The sequence below is a fragment of the Carassius auratus genome, chromosome 31 (assembly GCF_003368295.1).
Source record: "Carassius auratus strain Wakin chromosome 31, ASM336829v1, whole genome shotgun sequence".
Lineage (NCBI taxonomy): Eukaryota > Metazoa > Chordata > Actinopteri > Cypriniformes > Cyprinidae > Carassius > Carassius auratus.
Window position 1 is genome coordinate 26,712,850 of NC_039273.1, and position 24,148 is coordinate 26,736,997.

The following is a 24,148-nucleotide window of genomic DNA, read 5'->3' on the forward strand; positions in this document are numbered from 1 at the left end:
CCAGCAGCGCTCCAGTTCTCTTTTGTTTAATATATTGAAGCATGCTGATGTGTTCGAAAGCAACAAATCACCTGGTAAGTGAACCAGGTGATTTGTTTTTGGGTTTGTGCATATATTTAGCGAGTCTACCATTCTGATCTACCATTTTTTCTCTCTCTCTCAAGTCTACAGTATGTCTCCTAAGCCCCTTTCACACTGCACGTCTGACCCAGCATATTGCTGGAACATTGCCGGGTCGCCTTCTGTGTGAAAGCAAACACGTCCCGGGATTGATTCTGGCATTGAACCCGGGTCGGGACCTAGTAACATTGCGGGGTTCGACCCGAGACGAGCGCTGTGTGAACAAAAGCCAGATCTAATGCCGTGTCGAAGTGATGACGTGCATTATCGCGCGACTCTTTTACCGGCTGTTTTGAAGGAAGATCAATGTTCACGACGGAAACATATGTGCAAACTGTAATGAAGCAGAGATCAGTTTGTTCCTCACTTTCCGCGCTGACGCCGAGATCGTTTGCTTGCTTCAGTGAAAGTATAACGTGCCTAATGTTTTCGACTTGTACATTACACGTCACGCGCTGATGTCACGTGCTGTTACGGGATCTTTACGGGTTGTGTGTGAAAGCACGCACATATCCCGGGTAATCACTGGCAGTGTGAAAGAGCAAAATCTAGCGACCCGGGAACAATTGCAGGAACACTTTACACGTGTATTTGCCGGAATGGCAGTGTGAAAGGGGCTCTAGTCTTGCGCAAATTATCCTTCACAGTTTTCAAGAAATTATATATACACAAGGCACTATGTAAATCCATTGCTTAAAAATAGTAAAAAAAATACGCTGTTGGAACATGTATGTTTGAGCTATAGCTGGCATTTGATCAACTTTACAGCTGCTTATGATTGAGTTGCTTATGATGAGCTTTGTGTAGGTTGCTTTGGATATGCACTTGAATAAATGTGAGTATAAATGTACACGATGAAACTTGCAAGTAAAACTGCTAGGACGACACCAAACACTAATCCAGAGCAAGCCCCTGAGACTCCGCTTTCAGCTCCAGCAACTGCTCCAAGAACTGCTCCGAATGCAAAAAACAGTATCAACGATATTGCTTTGAAGTCCATGGTGATTTTTGGCTTGTCTTCCGAAGGTTTGGGAGTCTCTACAGATTCTTTCTTCTCTGAATCTCCTGTGTCTTTGTTATCTGTAAAAGAAAATAACAATGGATCAGTGCTCAAGTAGCCTGAAAGTGAGAACGGCTGTGGCTTTTGTGGAATAAAACTCACAGCTAGGAGGACTGTCCATACTTCCACGTCTCTTCCTGAGCTCAGTCTCAGATGCTTCTTGTGTCTTCTGTTCGATCAGTTCATAGTAAGCTTGTGGTATGAAGAAACCACCATGATTTTGCTCCACCAGGCTGTATATCTTCTTAAGAAGATCATGAATCTGAGAGGGAGGTTCACAAGTGCTTTTCTGGGATCGTCTTCCACACTTTTCCAGGATTTTCTCTGCGCTGTGAATGTGTTTTTGGATTGTTTGGTCTTCCACTCCATCATCACAAGCAAACACCACGATGGTGTGTTTCCAGACGCGATCTGACAGTAACCTCATGTGCATCTCTGATGCATTAATTTCACCTACAGAAGGATCTCCAGAGGGAGTTTTCACTGGTATGACCAGAAGCAGAGCGTGAGGTCCTGGAGGACAAAGCTACACGCTTCTGACAATTTCATCTTTTATCCTGTCTGGTCTGAGTCTGTCCCATCCTGGTGCTTCCACAACACTGATCTTCCTTCCTGTTTGTTCCCCCTGGTGTAAAGTACAGAGACCAACTTCCACTCCTGTCAGATTCTCACAGTTTAGGACTGATTTGACCACTTTATTCTCTTCATCATTTCCTAAGATCACAATTCTGAGCTCCGAACCTCCTTTAAAGATCAAATGGGAATCAAATTAATGATGTTTTTTTAATAATCAAAATGTTGTCATCGTTGGAAACCACACACAGATAAACTGACTCACCCTGAGGAGATATAGTAGTCATGATCACAGTATGTGCAGCACTTTACAACATGTTCTTAGAAACTGATAACAAGAAACACACAGACGGTTCGGCTGTGCTACAGGTTTCACTTAATAACAGACAGTTTATATTGCAGTTTTACAACCATTAAACATTGCCTCATCACAGAAGATGTAACACTAATTTTGTAGCACTTGAGCATGTTCAACTGTGGTATGATTTCTCCAGTGAAATTATATAAAAAAAAAAATATTAAGGTGAACATCATAACGATTGCTCAAATATTTGAGTTTGTAATTAAGTAAAGGTACAGGAAAGGTTCCAAATATATTGCTGTTAATTTACAATGTTTTAGAGTCTGAATCCTTTCATGCACAGCCTACATTTCCAATGTTTCACTTGATTCTGTCATAAATTATTATGCAAAATTAACATTATAATATCAACAGGTGGTTTCAAGACAAAAAGAGGAACACAACCACTTAAAGATTTTCATACGTTATTTTTTTTTTTTTTAGTTTAGCTCCGGTAAGCCTATGCTGAAGTGCTGATGAAACAGCAGAATATACTTAAAAAGCTTTTTGTACAAGCAAGCACAGAAAACATATCAAACATAGAGCAAACTTTTATATTGTATCTACCTACCTCGCATTTGCTAGGTTGTTTTTCTGTTTTCTGCCATGTTTGTTTTATTTGTTAAAGCAACTTCATATATGTACACTATGAGGCAGGTTAACAGCTGTTGGAATGGATTCAGTGGACACTTGCTTGCTACTTGAGTATATTATATACAGTACAAATGAACAGATAAGTATTATAACTGTGGATAAAATTAATCAGGTGAACAAAAAAAAATTATAAGTAGCCTACGCATTAATTTTCCTGACCAGCAACAACTGCTCATTATCTGAACATTAACAGATAAGATTAAAATATTCAATTAGTATGAAAATAAAATAACAGTAGAATGGATGAGTGTCTGTGACCCATTAAAAATACAAACAAGTCACACCCCATCAGCACTTAGGGGGATAAAATAATATAACTAAAAAAATAAAAAATAAATAAATATGCCTACACTAAAAAAAATCCACTTAAATAATTAACAAATTAACATGAAAAAACGAAAACACACACTGAATCCTTCTATGCACTTTAAAGAATAGCCATACTGTATATAGTCTTGTTTTCTGCTTGCACTAATTTCCATCAGTCCGATTGTGGACCCTTGAAAGTGTTGAATATATTTAGCTTAGAGTTTATTTAAAAGTTTCCATTCATTGTTATAATCATATAAAGGTTTAAATAAACAAAACAACATGTTGTAATACTTTTATTCCTCCTCAAAGGATCACAACATACTGTATTTACAGCTCCCAAAATGAATATTTAATGAGCAAATAAGACAGCAGCTAGATGCCAGGAATAAAACATTGATATTTAATCACACAATTTTTGGACAAATTATGCAAACCTACAAAAAAGCCGCTGTTGCTGTGTGAAACTGGTGAAGACATCAAAAATGTGTCTATTTACAGTTTTTTAATAATTGTTCTGCACCCTGTACTTTTTTATCATTATATTCAATTCACATCACATTCGTGCTGAAGTCTCTTCACAATGAAAGAGCTTCGCTGTACCGATCCCATACACCACGGGCCGATGCATCCCATCTGTGATGATGTCATTCATGTCTTAAGAGATGAAATATCTTATGCAATTATCAAAAATATCATGCACTATATTCCATGTTCTTGGAAGTCATACAGCCACTTTCTGTGAAGAACAGACCCAAATACATGAATAATACTTTGAATGCAACAAGCTGTTATTCAGTGCAGATCTCTTCTATCTCATATCTTTGATGCTGCATACTCTTGAATGTCTCTAACAGGCTTGTAAGTGGTGACTGAATTTACATTTTTAGGATGAACTGTCCTTTTAAAGTGAAATTTCTCAGAGAAGCTTGTGTACCTTCCTAAGAGAGTGACCTCAGTGGCCTCTAATTACTGTATAACATAGACGTGATTGCTTTTAGCATCAAGTTGCTGGAACGTATGTTGAAAAGTGCTTTTATAGATTTTTTTTATCTATTATTGTTTCATATTTTCACAGGTTACCACAATAGGCCTGCTGTGTGAATTATTAAAAATAAACTTATAAAAGCACTTGTAGTCTGTATGTGAATTAATATGAGCCCATAAAAAAATAAATGCATAAATGTGAGAAAAGCAGTTGAAATTTGTTTTTTAAATTAGTTTTGAACCAAGTACCAAATAAGTAATTAATAGCCTAACTGACTACAATATATATGATAAAACTAATGCAAATATGAAAACTATGCAAAGAGAAAATATAGAAACGATAAATCAATTTGTGTGTACAAATATAACAATTTCTAAAGGATTTCTAAGGTGTTGTTTATCTTTTTGCATCACATGTATTTAAACATAAAAGGGTGCAAACATACTACCTAATATTTCTTAGAATATTAAAGTGGCTCTGATATTATTATTTTGTGTATGATTTTGTACCTTCAGATGCGCTCTGTTCGCTTTTTCTGACTCAACAGCTGCATCCTGACAGAGATTAAACCCGACCATCTGATCATTTTATTAAACTGATCATTGATAACTCTGCTCTGCACAGCTCACGTGACTCTGAACGGGCGAAATGATTCAAGAGAATGACATTAACCGGAAGTCAGTTTAACATTAGAAAGCAATCCAGAGGAGAAGCCGATGAAGCCTCGTCATGTGCGACACACATCAGACCGACAGGCGGCGCTCCGCTAAATGCAGTTTTATTCTCTCACCTAGCTTGCATTAATTTATAAAAAAAAATGTATCATAAAACAGTGGATTCTGTAGCAGTTTTATATAGACGCTCTTTCTGAACAAGAAATAAATAAATAATAATAATAATAATATAATAGTAATATATATATATATACACTAAATGTTTATACTAAATGTATTATAAAAAGGGGAAAAAACTGCTTCAAATAAGTTTTTCATGATTAACATTATTTTAAAAATCAAATATAATAAGCAGATAAATAAATATATATAATAATACAATAATAATAATAATGATGAAACACATTATAATAATTAAATAAACCATGAATTAAATAATAATAATAATAATAATAATAATAATAATAATAATAATAATAATAATAATAAAATAAGCCTCAGCGTGTGTGGTGTGTAATGCCGCTGTTGTCCAGCAGGAGGTGCATCAGGTCCATCTTCAATGCGGTTTTTCTCCTGCTGAGGATTTACTCACATTCTGTGTTTGGTTTGGATTAAGAGGAACTTATTTTCTTTCCTAGCTCTTGAGAAATGTTTAAGAAATGTTCTGAAGATATGAAGTTAATGTGCAATCCATGTCCTGAAACGAACACAACGTACAATGTCTTTAATATTTAAATAAGATTTTCACAGAATTGTATATGTATATATATAAACCTTATTACTAATGGGAAGATAGGAATTTTATCCCCCCAAAAAAATTACATGCATAATTAATACATAGATAAATATGTGAAATGGTTAACCTTTAAATCACTATCATAGTTACAAACAGCTTGATAAAAGTCTTTTTTAAACTAGTAGTATCCTATATTTTAAGTTTCTCTTTTCTTTCCCCAATCTATTATTAAAATCATAATCTCAAATCTTAATGGTATAAGGTTTATAACAAGTTTAACTAAAGTGCCAACTCACTGTGACCGAGTGTGTATTGATCCCTCAGTTAATGAGGTTTCTCAGACACATGATGTCAGGAGAACTCACTCACCGCTGAATCACCTTCGTTTCACAACCACAGTATTTACACACGTCTGACACCAGTCCGCTTGCATCCTGGACTTACTTTCTATTCACCAACAGAAAATCTGCAGTCACATTACACATGATTTATATTGATATGAGGTTGCTTCTCTTCATTAATTCAGTTTAGAAACCAATGTATTTTAAACTACACATATTTATGTATTTTTAAAGAAAACTTCTACAAATCAGTTCCCAGCCAGCTGAATAAGAACAGCATTATATCAGATCAAACAGAAAGAGACACCTGTAACTCTCTCCTTCACACACACACACACACACACACACACACACACACACAGGCGTGTTTGATCCATTAGTCTGTGTTATTCACTCACTCAATGAAATGCATGGACATGAGGCACTTTCTCATCATTCGGTCTCTACTCTCTTTGTCTCAGATGAATGCGCTGCACTTCACAGGAGCAGGTGTGCTGTCCAGGAATTGAAGGTTTTATTCAACATTGCATGTGTGTGTGTGTGTGTGAATATAAATATTCATCTGAGCTCATCAAAAGGACGAGCTGTCTGAACTGAATTCAGCTTTAGTCTGATACATGCACTGAATCAAGAGAACACTAGGAAGTGAACACCCTGCATTAGTAGTGACCCAGTATTGTTCTGTCCATAACAACTGATTGATTTTAGAGGAAATAAAGCTTTAGACCTTTCCTGTTTATAACGTAATTTCAGCCAATCAGCTCCTGCCTCTCTCCCCGGATCCATTTACTGTCAGTGTTTCTGAACTGTATTTATCTCATTCCTAATACAATCATCTAAAAATATCTTAAAGCAGCAGGGTGAGATGGAAACTGGAGTCTGAGACTCTCACAAAAGCCGCAAGTAAACCTACTTTAAAAATTAGAGACTCTAGAAAGACTTACAAAAATGTTACATGAAGTTAATTTAATGACACTATCTTTATTTTCATTAAACAGGGTTTCTGTAGGATGTATAAGCTCAAATTAAAAACTTGTTAAGACCCTTTTTAAGATCTGAACATATACAGTTAATACTATATGAGCGGGGTAGGGCAATGTCTATAGTACCATATAAAATACCATACAATTACTGTAAAAAGCATAATTTACAGTTCAGATACAAGTTTTCACAAAAACAAAGCTTTTTATAAAATGATAAACTTTACATTTTAGCCTTTGAAGTCAAAAGTATTAATTAATATATTAATTTAAACAATTATTATCAATACATTTTTATATCAATTGAATAAAATTAATTAGCAATATTGCTAAAAAAAAAAAAAAAAAAAAAAAAGATATCTCCAAAATATTCTGGGACTTTATGGATAACGATAATTAGATGATATTTTGCTGTGTGTTGTTGTGCTGGTATCTTAAGGACCACAGTTCACAGCAGTGATAGAAATGAATAATTTTCAGCAGGTTTTATGGGTATTTTTACCCTTAAGTATTTTTTTTTCTAAACACGTGCACATCTTTTAAGTCAGATTCTTGCATTTGGGTTTTTACCAAACAAATTAAATCAGCATCAACAGAATTGATCTTTGCAATGCAGAGGAAACACAGAAGCTGCATTAGAAGAGTCATTTAGATTCATTTACACACGGTTTAATGCAGCCATGAGGGACATTAAATACTTTAACCTGCAGTTATAAATGCATAAATAATGGTTTGATACTTTAAACATAAAATATTGAAAACTGATGTTTGAAATTATAAAAAAAAAAAAAAAAAAATGAAGAGACCTTAAATGTTAATTTAAAAGTCACTTTCACTGTTAATAAGAGAGTCATTACGACTGAACCGAATCATTTAAACGGTTGATTCATTGAAATGATTTAATTTATTTATTTGTTGTTGAAGTAGAGCAAAAACAGTAAATATGGTGTCTAAACCATAATCTCTTAATATTAACCACTTGTTTATTTAACTGTTGTATAAAATCAATATTACATTTGTAATCATGCTTGCTTTAGAAAATTGTAAAATGTTTATTTTATCGCAGAGCATATATATTGCACACACCATATGTCTTGATTTTTATAATGCATTGTCTTCTTATCGATCCACCGGTTCACACATTTAAAGTGTGTGCAGGGTAAAAACTTGGGTGGATTTTTACATCGTTCTGAACTCAGAACAAAACAAGTTTTATTAAAAATGCTTTCATTGCAGCAGGTGGAGCGTTTGGTAGAATATCACAGTTTCCCTGATAACAGCAGAACAAATGTGCAGCACTCGTGTTTATTAATACAATCATAACTATTTTAATCATCACATTCAGACATATTCGTCCCCAAATGTAAGACCTCTTGAAATCCTAATTAAGACTTTCTTGTACAATTTAAAACTTTTTAAGCACTTAAATCTCATACAACTTCATTTAAGACCCCACGGAAACCCTGGTAAATCTGATCGAAGCTGCTTTTTAATGTTGCTGATAAATTAATACTCTGGAAACTATATATTGCAGTAACTCATTAAACACTACACAAAAGTCCATCATATTCTGGCATTGGGCTTCTTTTTATTGCACTGCTTTCCCTGTCGAGCAGCAGAACACATTAATGTTATAGTTAAACAGTGATAATGAGATTCATTACTGCACAAATTAAAGTAGTGTACATAGTTTATTAAAGTTCATGAACAGAATCTGAACAGATACTATGGAAATATTGTACATTCATCAGGCGCTGAGTGACAGTAAAATAACTTTGACCCACAATCCTTAGAAAGCAGAAGAGAGTGAATGATAGAGGAAAGGATAAAATAATCCACAGAGCAAATAAACAGCAAAACTCAAACAGACATGCATTTATATTTGAATGAAACCTTCATACACATACATGTAATGCAGTGACATATTTATAAAAATATGAACATACACATTATTTATATTTCTAAGTGCTTCTTGTTCTTCGTTTAAATCTACATATGCTGCTTTTGGTTCGCGCTTCGATCACGTCTCAGTTATTCGTCACTACATCAGAAAATCATGACAGAAGGAAGTGAAATCTGTCTTAATATGATCCTGAGGTGGAAAGATAACGCCCTGCAGAGCAGCTGATGACAAAATACTATTAAATATAGAAAAATAGACTCCTAAACCAAAAGAAATGAAAGTAGTATGTGGCCCTCGTGAGCCAAAGGCCAAAGATCAGTGTAGTCGATAAGTGTTTATCACTTTAAAGTCCAAGTGCAGAAAACATCAGTCGTAACCCGCCACTGAGCGTAGGGAAAGGGTTAAAACGTCACAGAGCACCAAACGTGCATGTGCAAGAAAAATAAAATAAAAATAGTGTAAAGCACAGACACATCTGGGACATTTCTGACTCGGACAATCAGTTAAAGCAGAGTAACCCCGCTGTCTAACAGGCTGTCAATCATCATCATCTCCTCCAATCACTGGTCTCTTAACAAGTGAAGCCCCGCCTCTTACTGCTGCTCCCAGGCTCCGCCCACAACGTGCACTCTTCCAGCGAAACGATCACATGGTTTGTAAAGGGTGACATTTATGAGGAACAACAGTGAGACAAAAGCCTTCTGATGACCTGAGATTATTTCAAGAGACCAGGAGGAGATGGATAAATCACTAGAATAAACCAGATTAAACTAGTCCTGACAGCCTGTTAAACGAGCAGGGTTTAGCCTCAGCAGCCCGACTGAGTGATGTCTCCGCCCGAGCTCTTGGTGACCTCCATGGTGGTGAAGATCTGGAAAAGAGTGAGGGGGAGAACATGTTATACTCAAAACACTACGAGCATGAGATATCAGTAATATATGGTAGGAACGCACCTCGGCACACGTCGGGTGAATCCCGATGGTGTTGTCCAGCTGGTCTTTGGTGATTCCACATTTCATGGCGGCTCCGAAGCCCTGAGTGACCTCTCCAGCGTTAGGACCCAGATAGTGGAAGCCGATCACACGATCCTGCACAGACAGACAGACAGACAGCAGCTAATACTCCTGAAGGTCCAGGACAGGGAGCGTAGCATCCAATCAAACGCAAATCATCCATACAACACGTCTTAATAGAAATCAGTCACTGCCTGCTAGAAATGAGCTTCTGAAACGAACTAGTACATGATTTAAAACCAAATTCACTGCATTTTCTAAATATGCATCATGCAAGCCAACAGATGGCATTAGATCTCACACACACACACACACACACACACACACACACACACAGGATGGTGGAGGTTATGCATGTCTTACATTGTCCAGTTTATTGCAGATGATCTTGGCGTAGCACCGGTTGTTGTCCCGGTTGGGAACGGTGAACTCCAGAGGCCAGAACAGACTGTGATAGATCTGCAGAGACAAACACAATCACCAGAACATCACTAAACCACAGTCATCATCAGCACGGGTCATTAATATTTCCGGTCTGTCTGCAAACGCACACCTCGAGGTTCTCCTGGCCGTAGATCTCGACGGCCTTCTCCTCGGGATAACCACAGCTGCCGTACTCCATCGGAGTGAAGACGGTGGTGGGAACGTTCACATAATCACACTGAAACACACACACAGAGGGAGACAGGAACGGTGAGATCACAGCAAAGCAACTGCTTTTTACAGAGCTTACGCTAACGTTTATAACACAGAGATCTGATGGGAATGGCAGGAATAGTGACTGTGTCAGACCTTCAGAGACGCTCCAGCGAACAGTCGGCGAGCCAGAAGCTTCCCGGCCTGAATGGCCACAGGAGTCAGCTCCCACTTCCCCTCCAGGATGTCTCCAATGGCATAGATGTGAGGAACGCTGGTCTGCTCCTCATCGTTCACCGGGATCTTCCCGTTCCTGGACGGAGGAACAGAAAACGACTCAGTGTTAGCTTTGAGACAGCACTTGGTTCTGAATCAGTTTACTTCCATTTCCTTCACACTGTTTTATTTGGTTGTGAAATGTGTCATTTTTCTGAGCTGCAGGACCATATTCTACAACTTATTTTTCCTCATAATGCACCAAAGCATTTGCATCAATGTTTTTTCACTGAAAAAAGCATCAAGCAGACAGTGTCAAAAATCAGGCCCTGAACTGAGCTTTAAAGTGTAAGATCATAAAAAGTAATGTTGGTGTGATATTTAAAATAATCAGCTTCATCTGCGATCATGTGACAGATACAAACCAAACAGCATAATATATATATATATATATATAAAAAACGTATATAAAACTTGTGCAGAAAGCCAAGATTAAGCAGATCTCTATGAAAGATTCTTTAAATGCACTAAAAATTTTAAGTTTTTCTGGGTCCATAATTCAGTATTTAAACATTTCATAAACAGTCTTAAATATCAAAAAAAAAAATGGAGGCTATGATTTCATTTAGCAAAATATAAGTGGTGCACATTTCAACATAAATATGCTGCTGCTTCGTTCATGGTGTGTCTGAATGTGCACCGTTTATACAGTTTAAGATTGGCCTTAAAAAACAATTACACAACTATTAAATACAGTTTATCATTGTGCCCCTACATTTTTCAACTTAAGACACAAATGCACCTTCAAGCTGAGTTTGTCTAAAGCCCAAATAAACCCCTTCAAGTATGCTGTAGAAAAATGAAACGAAAAATGCTTTGTAATATAACAGCCACATTACATCAACTTCAGCTCACTTCTGCAATCTGAGAAAACTGAGTGTTACTGTAACTAATGCACAGTGACTTCTCAATGTACAGTTAGAAACACACTGAAATGAGCAACTAAATCAGCATCTCAAATCATAAATGCTCAGGGAGTATTTCATACAGAGGAACCATAAAAGAGCCATGCATCACTTGCATATTTGTGTGGGTCATATGGAATCACATGATTCTTCTTGAGAATTCAGACGGACTCAAACCACACACAGCTCACTTCAGCACATCTGTCAATGGTAAAATATTCAGCTGAAGTCATGCTGCCCCAGTGCTCTGTATTAACACAGTTCATGTGTGCTCTGGTCAGACGCTGGACGCACTTCTCAGTTCCCAGAGTCAGTTCTGCTGATTCACCGTGACTCTCCGGAGCCCGCCCTCTCAGAGCGAACACAACAACACGGAGGGAGGGACTAGAAGAATAAACCAGACGTACTTGGCATTGACTTTAACTCCAGCTTTGTCCAGACCGATCTTTCCTGTGCAGGCGTCTCGACCGACTGCGATCAACACCTGAGAGACACAGCAGCATTAGAGACACTGAAGGAATGTGACAGTGCTGATTACCACAGACTCCTCCCCTAGTTACAGAGAAAACAACACATAATAATAATCATAATAATGAGCAAAGCATTGTTTAGTGGATCTAAGAGCAGCCAGAGGAGTTTAGTACAACTCAAAGAAAGGTTTGTGTTGAATAATTGATGCTTTAAGAAGAATACATGACTGCTTTGAAATCTTTTTTTTCCAAGTGCATGACATGATCCACTAACACAGTGAACATTCTTCGTCTTCATTTCACCAAAGTGAATGTAAAAAGTGTGAAAAGAGGATGTGAACTTCTTTTCTTTTTAAATGAAGACCTCATGCTTTAATATGGGCTTCTAACACAAAAACACTAGGCTTAAAAGTCTTAAAAATAAATGTGTGAAGAACCAATTAATGACAGTGGCCTTCAAATGTTGAGAAAAAAAAAATTTAAATATTTTTTTTTTTTTGAAAGAGAAATTATTTACTTGTCAAGAATGCATTAAATTATTCATAAGTGCCAGTAAAGACATTTATAATGATAGAAAGGATTTCCATTTCAAATAAATGCTGCTCTTTTGAACTTTCTATTCATCACAATTGTGTGGAAACGGATTCATTTTTCAGGATTCTTTAATCAGAAATGTTTCTTGAGCAGTAAATCATCATATTATTCTGATTTCTGAAGATCATGTGACACTGAAGACTGGAGGAATGATGCTGAAAATACAGCTGTGCATCACAGAAATAAATTACACTTTAACACAGATTCACACAGAAAACTGATATTTTTACTTGTCAGATTATTTCAAAATATGTCATTATGTTTAATCAAATAAACGCAGCTTTGGTGATCAAAAGAGACTCCGCTCATAAACATTCCACCGATCCCCAAACTTTGTGTTTGTATACACATTTATTTCTCTTTTCCCAATATTTGTGCAAGCTAATGTGAGTATATTTGAGACAGGAGTCTCCTGTATTTCCCATCAAGACGTCTATATGTGCAGAGCTGTTTTCAGGTCTGCTTCAGAACAGCTCTACAGTTTTGAAACACAGCCAAAGACAGCAGACAAGATAAACCCGGCTGCACTGAAAGGAATTCCACTTTTTGGCAACAGAAATGACACTCACAGTGTTGTATTCCCCTTCAAAGACTTCTTCACTCTCGGTTGATTTGGCCGTCACTTTAAGTCGACCTGGACTTCCAGCTTCCAGCTGCTCGATCTGTAGAGAACAATAATGATCGTTTATCACCAGCATGATCTGAGCAAAGAGGCCGTGATCTTAACCACAGCTGCGACAGATAAAGCATCATTTCATATTTCAGTAATGTTTAACAGCACACATGCACCAACCTTGGTAGGAACAAACTTCCTGAGGAATTTGACCCCGTGTGTCTCCATGTGATCTCCCGCACGGTTGGCCATGTCCTGATCGAATCCTCGCAGGAGAATGGAGCGCACCATGATGGTCACGTCCAGCCCCAAACCGGCCAGAAACCCCCCGCACTCCAGAGCTACATACGACGCCCCGATGACCAGAGTCTTCCCGGGACAGTAGGGCAACGAGAACAGGTCATCGCTGCGAAGAAAAAACACAACCGGTGAGGAGGACACAAATCAAATCCTCAAATATAGACAAAAGTTCAGACGTACAGTTAAACATCATAAACATTGCCTAAGAGAAAAATCAATATACTGAGTCTTGCCAAACACTTCCTTATCAGACAAAAGATGAATGAAGACTTATTCAACACGCTTTCCTTCCCTTGGTGACTGAGAATGAATCAGCTTTAGATCAGTTAATCCTGTAAATAAATCAGCCAGGCCCCTGGAGGTCCAGCGGTGTTTATCTGATCTCACCTGGTGATGCAGTACTCTCTGTCTCCTGGGACGCCCAGATAACGAGGTCTCTCTCCCGTCGCCAGCACAAACTTAGCAGCAGTGTAGAACATCTCTTTACCGCGCTTGTTTGTGGCCTGTTGGGAAGAGAAAGGTTTTGAAAAGGCTTTGGCAAACTGATGTGCAATGCAAGGCATGATTTGCCAAATGAAGGAATGAATTACTCTTTACAACAGAGTTATCTCTAAAAATAAAATCTAACTCATACGTTCTAAGACAGAAGAGATTCCAGTCGCGTTCACAATGCACCTGGACCTCTTTTTTTCCCCCCGTTTCTTTCATCTGAACTGTATGCATGCTGGGAACTGAACACACTTGCCTTGATCTTGTGCGGCTCCACAAACTCAGCGTAGGCATTGACGTAATTGACGTTTTTGTCTCGTAGGGAAACCCTGTAGCCCCAGTTCAGTGAACCGATGTAGTTATTCACTGCACTCCTCATCGTCTCCCAGCTGTGACTCACTTTAATACAAAGACAACATTTGAGGAGAACAACAGAAATCTACTTTAAAACCAAGAAAGGGAAGATCTTGAAAGCAATAACTTTGCAACACACTGAATTTTGTAACAATGATCGAACGTCCTGTGCATTCGGACGACTCAAATCAACAAGGGACTCACCCTGATCACTGAACTCCCAGCCGAACTTGCGTGCGTCCTCCAAGGCGGTCCCCAGCAGAGCCGTCTGATGCATCAGTTTCTTGGGAATACAGCCCACGTTCACACATGTGCCACCCAGACCTGCACGGAGACCTCTTATTATCATCTTATTAGACCTCAGTTTGGATTATACTTGCATGGTTTTGATTGCGGTGTTCTTACCCCAGGATGTGCCCTTCGGTGTGGGAACAACATAATCCAGAACCATGACCTTCTTCCCCAAGGCAGCCGCTTCCTGTTTGGACAGGAAGGGGGAGCGTTAAAATCAGATTCATGTGCAAAACCCACAGAACTCCTCGTGCGTTAAAGGTTGCTATAGTTTGGCTAAATAAATTTTTCCATGTCTATATCAGGTTTTACATGCACTTTTAGTATAAGTATTTCTTAAGTATTTTGATTGCTTTGATAACAACATATGCAGTACATGCACCTGTATATGTATTATTTGACATTTAGTTTACTAAAAAAAAAAAAAAATCATTGTGTCATTAGCGTTATTTGATTAATTTCTGTGAATCATTTAAAAACTAAAACATCCAAGAAATTATTTATGTAGTTACCAAATTATATATGTATATATATAAAAAAAAAAATCATACAAAAAAAAAAAAATCTGTATAAGATATACAAATATATTTGTACATAAAAGTATTCCTGTTTAATTACTAGGTATTGCATTCAAAAAATTTAAAAAACAAAAAGAATCATCTTTGTGGAAGTGCCTCAAGTTAATTTTTACCTAAATTTATATTCAACTTCTTGCAAGTCATAAGCTAAAACATATATAAACATTTTATAATTGCAATAACACCAATGCCTAAAACAGATTCATGCAACTTAAGCATCTGAGATGACAAAGTGGCTCGACTGACCTGGATATACACACACACACACACACAGTGTTTAAACAGCATCACAAATGACTGATCTCCTGCTCAGTGTAATGTAACTCACCTTTGAGCAGGCCAGACCTCCAGAACCACCTCCGATGACGATCAGATCATACTCGTACGCTTCGCTGCTTTCTCCCAGCAGCTTCTGCAGGTCACCATCCTTGTGAGCCTGTTACCACAACAACAAACCCATCATCAGCAGGAGCATGAACACAATGCTGATGAGAGACATCATGAAGAGGCGCTTCAGCATCATTCAGCTCGATTACCAAAGGCCTTTCACTGAAAGAGCTGACAGATCTACAGACAGATGCATTAGTGATAGAAACAGCACTGAAGATCACACAATACAAATACAGATAACTTACAGATACTCAAATAAACCAGTCAATAAGTTTCCAGAGGAAAACTCCTCATAAAAAAGTGCTCTGAATGCAATGTGGCAAACAGCAGGTTAAGTGCATCCTGGGAGCAGAACGCTGTGTTTTAATGGGGGCTACAAACAAACACACTAAAATAGTGTGAGAAGTTGCTCTTAATCATTTTAGGATTCGAGTCTGCTAATTTAAAGGTTACTAAGCTTAAGATCCCTAGATGGCTACAGGCCTGTTGAGAACAAGTTTAAAAATGATTTGATATAAGGGATGAAAAAGCATTAAATAATTAAATAATAAAAAAAAACTAATCACTGAAGCCCTGCAGTTACACACTGAAACCACTCTTTGCTTTTTCAAGCTACTTATTTAAAAACTACTTGACACACCAGTTTTATTATTAATATTTAATTATTAAAAAAAATAATTGTAATGTTTTTTTTATATATATATTTAAAGCATCTACATATTAGATCTTGAAAGACAAAATGTATAAAAATACATTTTTACAGATTTATTATTATTATTTTATATTATTAAAAATTTATTTTTTTTTCTCATGTTTTGATTTCTCATGTGTTTTAGCATGTCTAATTATTCTACTTTATTTATGTATTTATTTGCTCTTACCATAGCCTTATGATTTTTTTACCCCCTCAGAAATTCTGTTGTGTATTTAAATGTTTTGGTTATCAAAAGAAAGCATTACAATTTTATTAATTTAAAATAAAAAAATACAAATGGTCATAAGCAATGCGTGACTGAGATGATGTTCTGTAAAAGCCTCACCCTCACACACCCTTTCATGATTGTTGTAGTAGAAGATCAAGGACTGGTTTCACACACAGGATCATGGTTCAATTAAGACATTTTTAAGAACGTGCCTAAAAAAAACATTTAGGGCAGGACTTTCGGTTTCATTCTAAAATGTGTCAGTTTAACTCTGAAATATCTCACGTGTCAGCATGTGATTGAAAATTTGTGTGTGAGAGATTTTAAACAACGTCAGATTTAAGGATCTTAGTGGTCACTACTGTTATTATTATGGCTGGGATTCACCAAAGACCTGATTGGATATTACAACAATATCTAGCTGACAATTTGATGCGTATTGCTTTCTTAATAAATTGATGTTAAATGTTATGTTCCATGATTTTAGACATGTTTTTTGATTAATAAAATATAATTTACTCATTAAAAAAAAAAAATGTAAAAAACAAAGAAACTGATTTCACAGGGCCTGACATGCAGAGATCAGTCGGATGAATCCGCACCTTCATGGTGTTGTCACAGCCTCCGATGTGTTTCTTGTTGATGAAGACGTTGGGGACGGTTTTCTGCCCCGTCATCTCATGCAGCAAGTCCTGGTAGTTGGTCCCGTCCTCTGAAACACATCAGACACGATCAGATCAGTCGTGGTCTCACCGCTCACGTTTCACATCTACACCACATGGGCAGCTCTCCAATAAACCAATCAGGTTCAGATCTGGCACTGCTTGCCTGCTTCTGAAAGCAATGTCTGGCTCCAGACAGAACAGCAGCAGCTAATCAGCTTTAAAGCTGTTCGCCAGAGAATACACGATCAAGGGTCATGCTACTACCCTGAGATGAACAGCTGTGCGTTTACAGCGAGATAAAGAGAGCGCGAGACATGAAGGAGGCGACAGAGGAGTGAATGAAAGCAAGAAGAGGAAGATGATTTCAGACGTTAGTAATGCTGAAGTTGGAGTGACTCAGCAGCTCGTCCGTCACGGCCAACACTTAAACATTAACTTAAGAGCTTCAGCGCAATGTTCAGAGACCACAGCAAGAGTATTTCAGCTCAATACGCTTAAACATGAACGTTACATAATATTAGCTGAAGTGGAAACACATGCACATAACAGGCATAATCAGTAAGCTTTCATATCAGGAAGAGCAGCACATAAAAATGCATGTTATGCAATTGCATGCTCAGCAAAACAAATGAAGTAAGATTTATTTAATTTAATTATGTAGTCAACAAAAAGTATTCTGTAATCTCAGAACTGGTATCAGCCATCACTGACAAAATATAAGGACTCAAATAAGCTTGTTTTATAATTTGAAGATAATTAGTCCTGATAGATACAAGTGTGCAAAGCCACTAGAGAAAATGCTTTTATTTACATTGTAAAAAAAACTGTTGTTTTACCTTCAAAAAGTTTATATATGTTTTTTTTTTTAAAACACTCTAATTTTAAGTTTGATTCATTTTAATTTGATTATTAACACAACTATTAACAACGCAAGTTTTTTTTTTTCATTTTTAATTGAAACTAAAGCTATTTTAAAACCGATTTTCCCTGCAAATTAAAAAATAAAGATTGACATCAACAAGCTCTGACACCAGGTACATGATATGGTGAAAATACAGATACTGAAATAATCTGCTGTTATTCGCATCACCTGAGGAACAGAACGCCTGCATGCATTTCATTTCACTCTTTAGTAGAAAAGCAATTTGATTGTTCCTCTGATATGCAAAAGGATAAAAAGTTATTGTGCTCTTACCCATCAGATCCAGCTCTACTGCATTACACTTGACATTCAGCTCTTTAAAGAGCTCCTTCACCTGGAAATAAAGAAACAAGAGAACAAGTCTTCAATCATTTAAGCCCCTTTCACACTGCCATTCCGGCAAATACACAGGTTAAGTGTTCCTGTAATTGTTCCCGGGTCGCTAGATTTGGCACTTTCACACTGGCAGTGATGACCCGGTATATGTGCGTGCTTTCACACACAACCCCTGAAGATCCCGTAACGACACGTGACATCAGCGCGTGACGTGTAATGTACGAGTCGACAAAGCTTGGCACGTTATACTTTAACTGAAGCAAGCAAACGGTCTCTGCGTCAGCGCGGAAAGTGAGGAACTAACTGATCTCTGCTTCATTACAGTTTGCACATATGTCTTCATCGCGAACGTTGATCTTCCTTCAAAACAGCCGGTAAAAGAGTCGCGCGATAACGCGCGTCATCACTTTGATACGGAATTAGATCTGGCTTTTGTTCACACAGCGCTCGTTCCGGATCGATTACCACAATGTTACTATGTCCCCGACCCGGGTTCGATTCGGTAATCAATTCCGGGACGTGGTTGCTTTCACACAGAAGGCGACCAGGCAATGTTACGGGAATATTGCGGGTCCGACGTGCAGTGTGAAAGGGGCTTTTGTAGTACTGTAGCAGAAAAAACATCCATTACAGCTCTTCAAAGACATGTCATCAGTATCTGACAGAAAGCTTCTGAAGTACTTGAGCAACAGAAACCAAACTTTAAGTTAATGGAGCGTGATGTGCTCAAGACATTCAGATCAGTGAACGCAAAACTGCAGGAGGAAAAACATTTAGGCCGTGATGAAACTAGGGTTATCTACAGATACTTGTCCTGATCATTCACAACCTGCTGGTTTACTTTTCTACACAAGCACATCATATTCATCATTCTGCTTACATTTACTAGAGCCCGACCGATATATCGGCCGGCCGATATTATCGGCCGATATGAGCTAATTGCATTTAAATCGGCATCGGCGTTTATAACGGCCGATGAAACATGAGAAACAGTCTCATATTCTTCACTCATGTTATGAGTGTTGCATAGTTTGCCCACCAGAGGGCGGTCTGCAGCTCCAGAGTTGCAACAGCGCCAGAAATCCACAAAGAAGAAAGCGATCAGCCAAGCCACCCAGGTGAGTCAGTCGTTCCTCATCTGAAATGATTGTAGATTTAGTTCATACACTGTATATAAAAACGGTGTGGTAGTTCTAGTTAACGGTCCTATCATTATCACTTCTAAATATTCTGCAGCATCACTTACAGCCGCTCATGCATTGCTATTAGATTAGATTAGCCACAAAGCTAATACCATGTTTATCAGTGGAAGAGCGCGAACGTTAATAAGAGGTCGAACTATAAAGTTAGCGTTTAGTGCTTATTCTATTGCGGTGTGTTTCCCACATAATGACCGCGTAATGGGCCTTTCACACAGGACGCGGTATGCACAGCGCTTGGCCGCTGGGTTTAGCGTTGCCCTACAGATACAACGCGATTTGCCCTGCTCTGCGCTATGGCGTAGGCGGAGTTTTAAAAACTTTTAGCGGGAGCTCTTTCATAGTCTGTTGTTCCTCTTTTCGGTCAGCAGCAAACATGTATCTGTCCCGTTGTAAGAAGCGAGCGATAGCGCTAGTCCTGCTGATGAGAATTAAGAGAGAAGCAAGGAAGAAGAGGCTACCCTCAGGCCCAGGGAACAATTAGGTGAATTCAGGCTGGTTACGTTACTCTAACGCTAATATAGCTTCCTTTTTAGCAGGCCCCTTAAATGCTTGCTATTAACTTGTTTGAAGGTGGTTCTTCTCAAAATTGACAGCGGTGTGTTCATGGCACTAACGTTAACCATTTGGATTCAGACTGCACAAAGAGAAGAGAAGATATACGGGTCCGTTGTGAATGTGTCTGTGAGAGCAAATATAGTGTAGTTACAGTAACTACAGTAGGTGCGTCAGTAATGATTAAATCAGAGGGGACATGTAAATAAATGTGAGCTGAACAAGCGCTTTTTTCTTTTCTTTTTTTTTCTTACATATTGTTTCAAAGCAGCTTTACAGACATAACAGGAAAATGTTGAAATAATATTGTTAAATATAAGGAGGTTAATACCTATTGCTTGACAAATAAAAAAATATATATATATTTCTCATTTTTGCCTATGTAGGAGATCCCTGTTTATTATTATTATAATTCTAATGATGACATGAGTAATGATACATGGTGATATTATTAATACACATGCTTATTCTTTCTATGTCTCTCTTTCTGCCCTACAGATGGCTGAAAAAGGTGAATGATGTAGCAGCAAAAGTGTGGGACTACTTCTGCAAATACTTTAACTTTAACTTTAGTATTATAATTTATTTACAGTACACACACAGACTGTTAAAATCAGCTTCAACTGGAAGAAAGTAAAAGTGTTAAATGTTTAAAATCAGACTGTTTTTTGATCGTTAAAAAATATATACTTTTGATGTGCAATTGTTTAGTGATTGAGACCGTAATCTAAGGCTTTTTTTACATAAATCCCTTCTGGAAAATGGTTTATACAGCCCACATACATAGAACAGGCAGATATTTTGCCATTGAATGTTATGTAAGTGCAGCTTATAGGAAATGGGTCTAATATCCAGTTTATTTTCAAAATCAAAATATCGGCTTATAAATCGGCTCTTTTCAAGTTAATATCGGCATCGGCCCCCAAAAATCCATATCGGTCGGGCTCTAACATTTACTATTGATTACTCTGAACACAAAAGACGCATTTTCTTCAAATTATCTCTCACACCGCTAGACTTCATTTTAATTCAAACTGATCATGTCTTTAGCCGATCACAAAATGAACATTTATAGTTATGTCATGCCATAGAATATAAACGCATGTTTCATGAACCTGACAATGACAAGTAGTTTTTGCAAGTTCTTCACTGCCAATTTAATATTAGCCATTAAGATGATGAAAGAAAAAAAAATAGTGCACATTTTAATCTTTAAATATAAAGTTAAATTTCCTCAAATCTTCCCCAAAATATAACAAGTCTAAAAACATGCAAACACAAATAATTCTAATTTGTACAGGAAACTCAAAGCACTTTATAACATAAAACAATGAAACAAAACAAAAAAGAGAATAAGAAATAAGTTTAACAAACAATAACATAAAAGTATGGAATTATTAGGGGAAAAAAAATAATAATAATAATCCAGCAATTGTTATTTTGAAATAAAATGTTTTAAAACAATAGAAACACAACTTCACATGATCACATAATCATATTTTCCTAGGACCCAGATACAGATTTCTGAATATTATATTTTAGTGAATTTCTGCCTCCGCAGATTAATATCGTGTACAGAGCACATTCAGGGCCTTTTCAGGAGGTTTGATCATAAACACTTCCTCTCCTTGCTCTTTAAATATGACTGAGATTGATATTGATCACATTTAGATATGTCAAGGTTTTGTAATTATCATTTAAATCTGGCTAATTTTCTAATTGTTCGTCACCAATAATCATCTTAGAAAAATGTTATGGGGTTTTGAATCTGAATATGACATTATTTAAACGAAACTGGGCATAACTTTCATACATGTCTTCAATCTTCATTTTAATCAGGTTTCTTTTTAGAACTGGTGATACTTTTTATCAGGATTTTTTTTGATGGGGGGAAAAAAAGTTTAAAAGAAGTGCATTGATTTAAAATGTAAATCAATATGTAACAATATACACTACAGTTCAAAAGTTTGGGGTCAGTAAATTTTTGTTCTTTCTTATTCAGAAAGGATGTGTTAAATTGTTAAGAAGTGATAGCAAAGACTTATATTGTTAGAGAAGACTTATATTTTGAGTCAATGCGTTCTTTTTTTTATTTTTTATTTTTTATCAAAGAATCCAGAAAAATCGCAATTTCCAAAAAAAGATTTAAGGATCATATGACACTTTATACTGAAGTAATGATGATGGAAATTCAGCATTGCATCATTTACATTACATTTACATTTATTCATTTAGCAGATGCTTTTATCCAAAGCGACTTACAGATAAGGAGAGGAAGCAATCAAAAACAACAAAAAGAGCAATGATATTTAAGTGCTAGAACAAGTCTCAGTTAGGTTAACACAGTACACGTAGCATGGGATTTTAGTGAGTGTTAAAGTTCGAGGGTCAAATAAAGATGGAAGAGATGCGTTTTAAGCCGATTCTTGAAGATAGAGAAGGACTCAGCTGCTCGGATTGAGTTAGGGAAGTCATTCATCACAGAAATAAATTATATTAAAAGGCTATTAAAATAGCCACCATGATTTCATATTGTAATAAAATTTTGCAAAATTACAATTTTTAATTTGTTTTGGATCAAATAAAATGCAGAACAGACTTGTTTCTAAAAAAAACAAGGTCTTACTGATCCCAAACTTTTGACCGCTAACGTTAGTGTATTTTTTTTTTAAATAACTTTAGTCGTGGAGTCCTATACAAAGAAAATATAAATATATTTATTTTTTTACAAATGTTTTCCACCGTTTGTTTCTTAGCTCCAATCAATGTATTGACATGACAACAACAAACTCCTCTGAACGTTAGTTGTGTCTCTGAGGAGGATGTAATGATGATCTCTAAACACACTTCTCTCGTGTTCCTCACCTTGACGCAGTAGGGACAGTAGCTCTTGCTGAACACCAGTACTTGATGAGAATCGATCAGCTCTTCGATCTTTGATCGGATCCGCGCGCGTCCCGCGTCACTCTCGATGGGGGGCATGATGATCAATAACCGATCACGGGGCGATATTCCGCGCTCTTCCGCTTCCTCCTCAGTCGATGATTACGATTAAAATCAAACTTTATGTCAACATTAACTCATGACGTGACATTAAATACCATGATAAATTAGACTAAAAACACTCCTGTCATCTCGAGATAGCCGCCGAATGACGCTCCGCCGCAGGAGCGCGCTCCTTACATAAGACCCCACGAGCCTGACCAGCACGCGCCTGACTGAAAATTAGCTTGGCTTCACTTACTATACCCACGTGTTGTCTAATATAGCTATTTTAACTTATAATGTAAAATAAACGCGAATAAAATAAACTCAAGCACTTTATAGAGGACTGCTTTTAAGCCACCGTGAATCTTAATAAACCTCGAACTCTCAATAAATACACTGATAATTCATAATGGAAGCATAATATTATGATTTAATTGTATTATTATTTATAACAATGTAAGACAACCGTGGGAAACCGGTCAGGCAGTATTTGTAGACGCCTCAGTGAGTTTGATATGGACACTGGCGCCATCTGGTGACTCAAACCGACCAATGCGCAACTGATTTACAATAAATTTGCATAACATTTACAATTTAAAAATTAAAACAAATTCAATGTACACATTGTTTAAGTTCGTAGTAATTTGTGTAATTGTTATTAAGTTAATAAATTAACGCTGTTGTTCTAGTGTAGAATTTCCACATTTATTTTTCTTGCTCCATCGCATAAATTATTTATATTTCTAATATTTTTAACTTGCACATACAATTCTGCATAAATTTAACTAATACTAATATTTTATGAAACAAATGTTTGTTTTGCTTCCTTACAGAGTTTAGAAGCAAAAAAACACAGAATAAAAATAATGAGCCTACTATATAAAGAAATACAATAAGAAATCAAAATTAAAGTTGTTCCAAATTCGAATTACTTGACAAAACATAAATATATATATACAAATATATATATATA

General features: G+C 36.8%; 1 protein-coding gene and 1 pseudogene across 1 annotated transcript; both read right to left on the reverse strand.

The window, feature by feature from the left end:
• Nucleotides 1-750: 750 nt before the first annotated feature.
• On the reverse strand, nt 751-2,216 carry LOC113051145 (GTPase IMAP family member 4-like; annotated as a pseudogene).
• Nucleotides 2,217-8,447: 6,231 nt separating this feature from the next.
• Nucleotides 8,448-23,362, reverse strand: LOC113051002 (thioredoxin reductase 1, cytoplasmic-like). The gene is made up of 16 exons (XM_026214570.1): nt 23,053-23,362; nt 18,371-18,431; nt 17,113-17,222; nt 15,526-15,633; nt 14,734-14,806; nt 14,533-14,652; nt 14,231-14,373; nt 13,873-13,988; nt 13,366-13,591; nt 13,142-13,234; nt 11,916-11,992; nt 10,484-10,640; nt 10,245-10,352; nt 10,055-10,150; nt 9,632-9,766; nt 8,448-9,549 (listed from the first exon to the last, which is right to left on the reverse strand). Exons 1-16 carry the CDS (start codon nt 23,167-23,169, stop codon nt 9,487-9,489), a joined length of 1,803 nt encoding a protein of 600 aa, XP_026070355.1. The 5' UTR covers nt 23,170-23,362; the 3' UTR covers nt 8,448-9,486.
• Between the last annotated feature and the right edge of the window lie 786 nt (nt 23,363-24,148).

Excerpts from the sequence above, each read along its gene's own strand:
- LOC113051002 (XM_026214570.1), bottom strand. The coding sequence starts at position 23,169 with ATGCCCCCCATCGAGAGTGACGCGGGACGCGCGCGGATCCGATCAAAG. Across the intron at positions 13,235-13,365 it reads GGAAGTTTGTTCCTACCAAG|ATCGAGCAGCTGGAAGCTGG; the intron begins GTTGGTGCATGT and ends TGTTCTCTACAG. Across the intron at positions 10,641-11,915 it reads GGAGTTAAAGTCAATGCCAA|GAACGGGAAGATCCCGGTGA; the intron begins GTACGTCTGGTT and ends TCCTCCGTCCAG.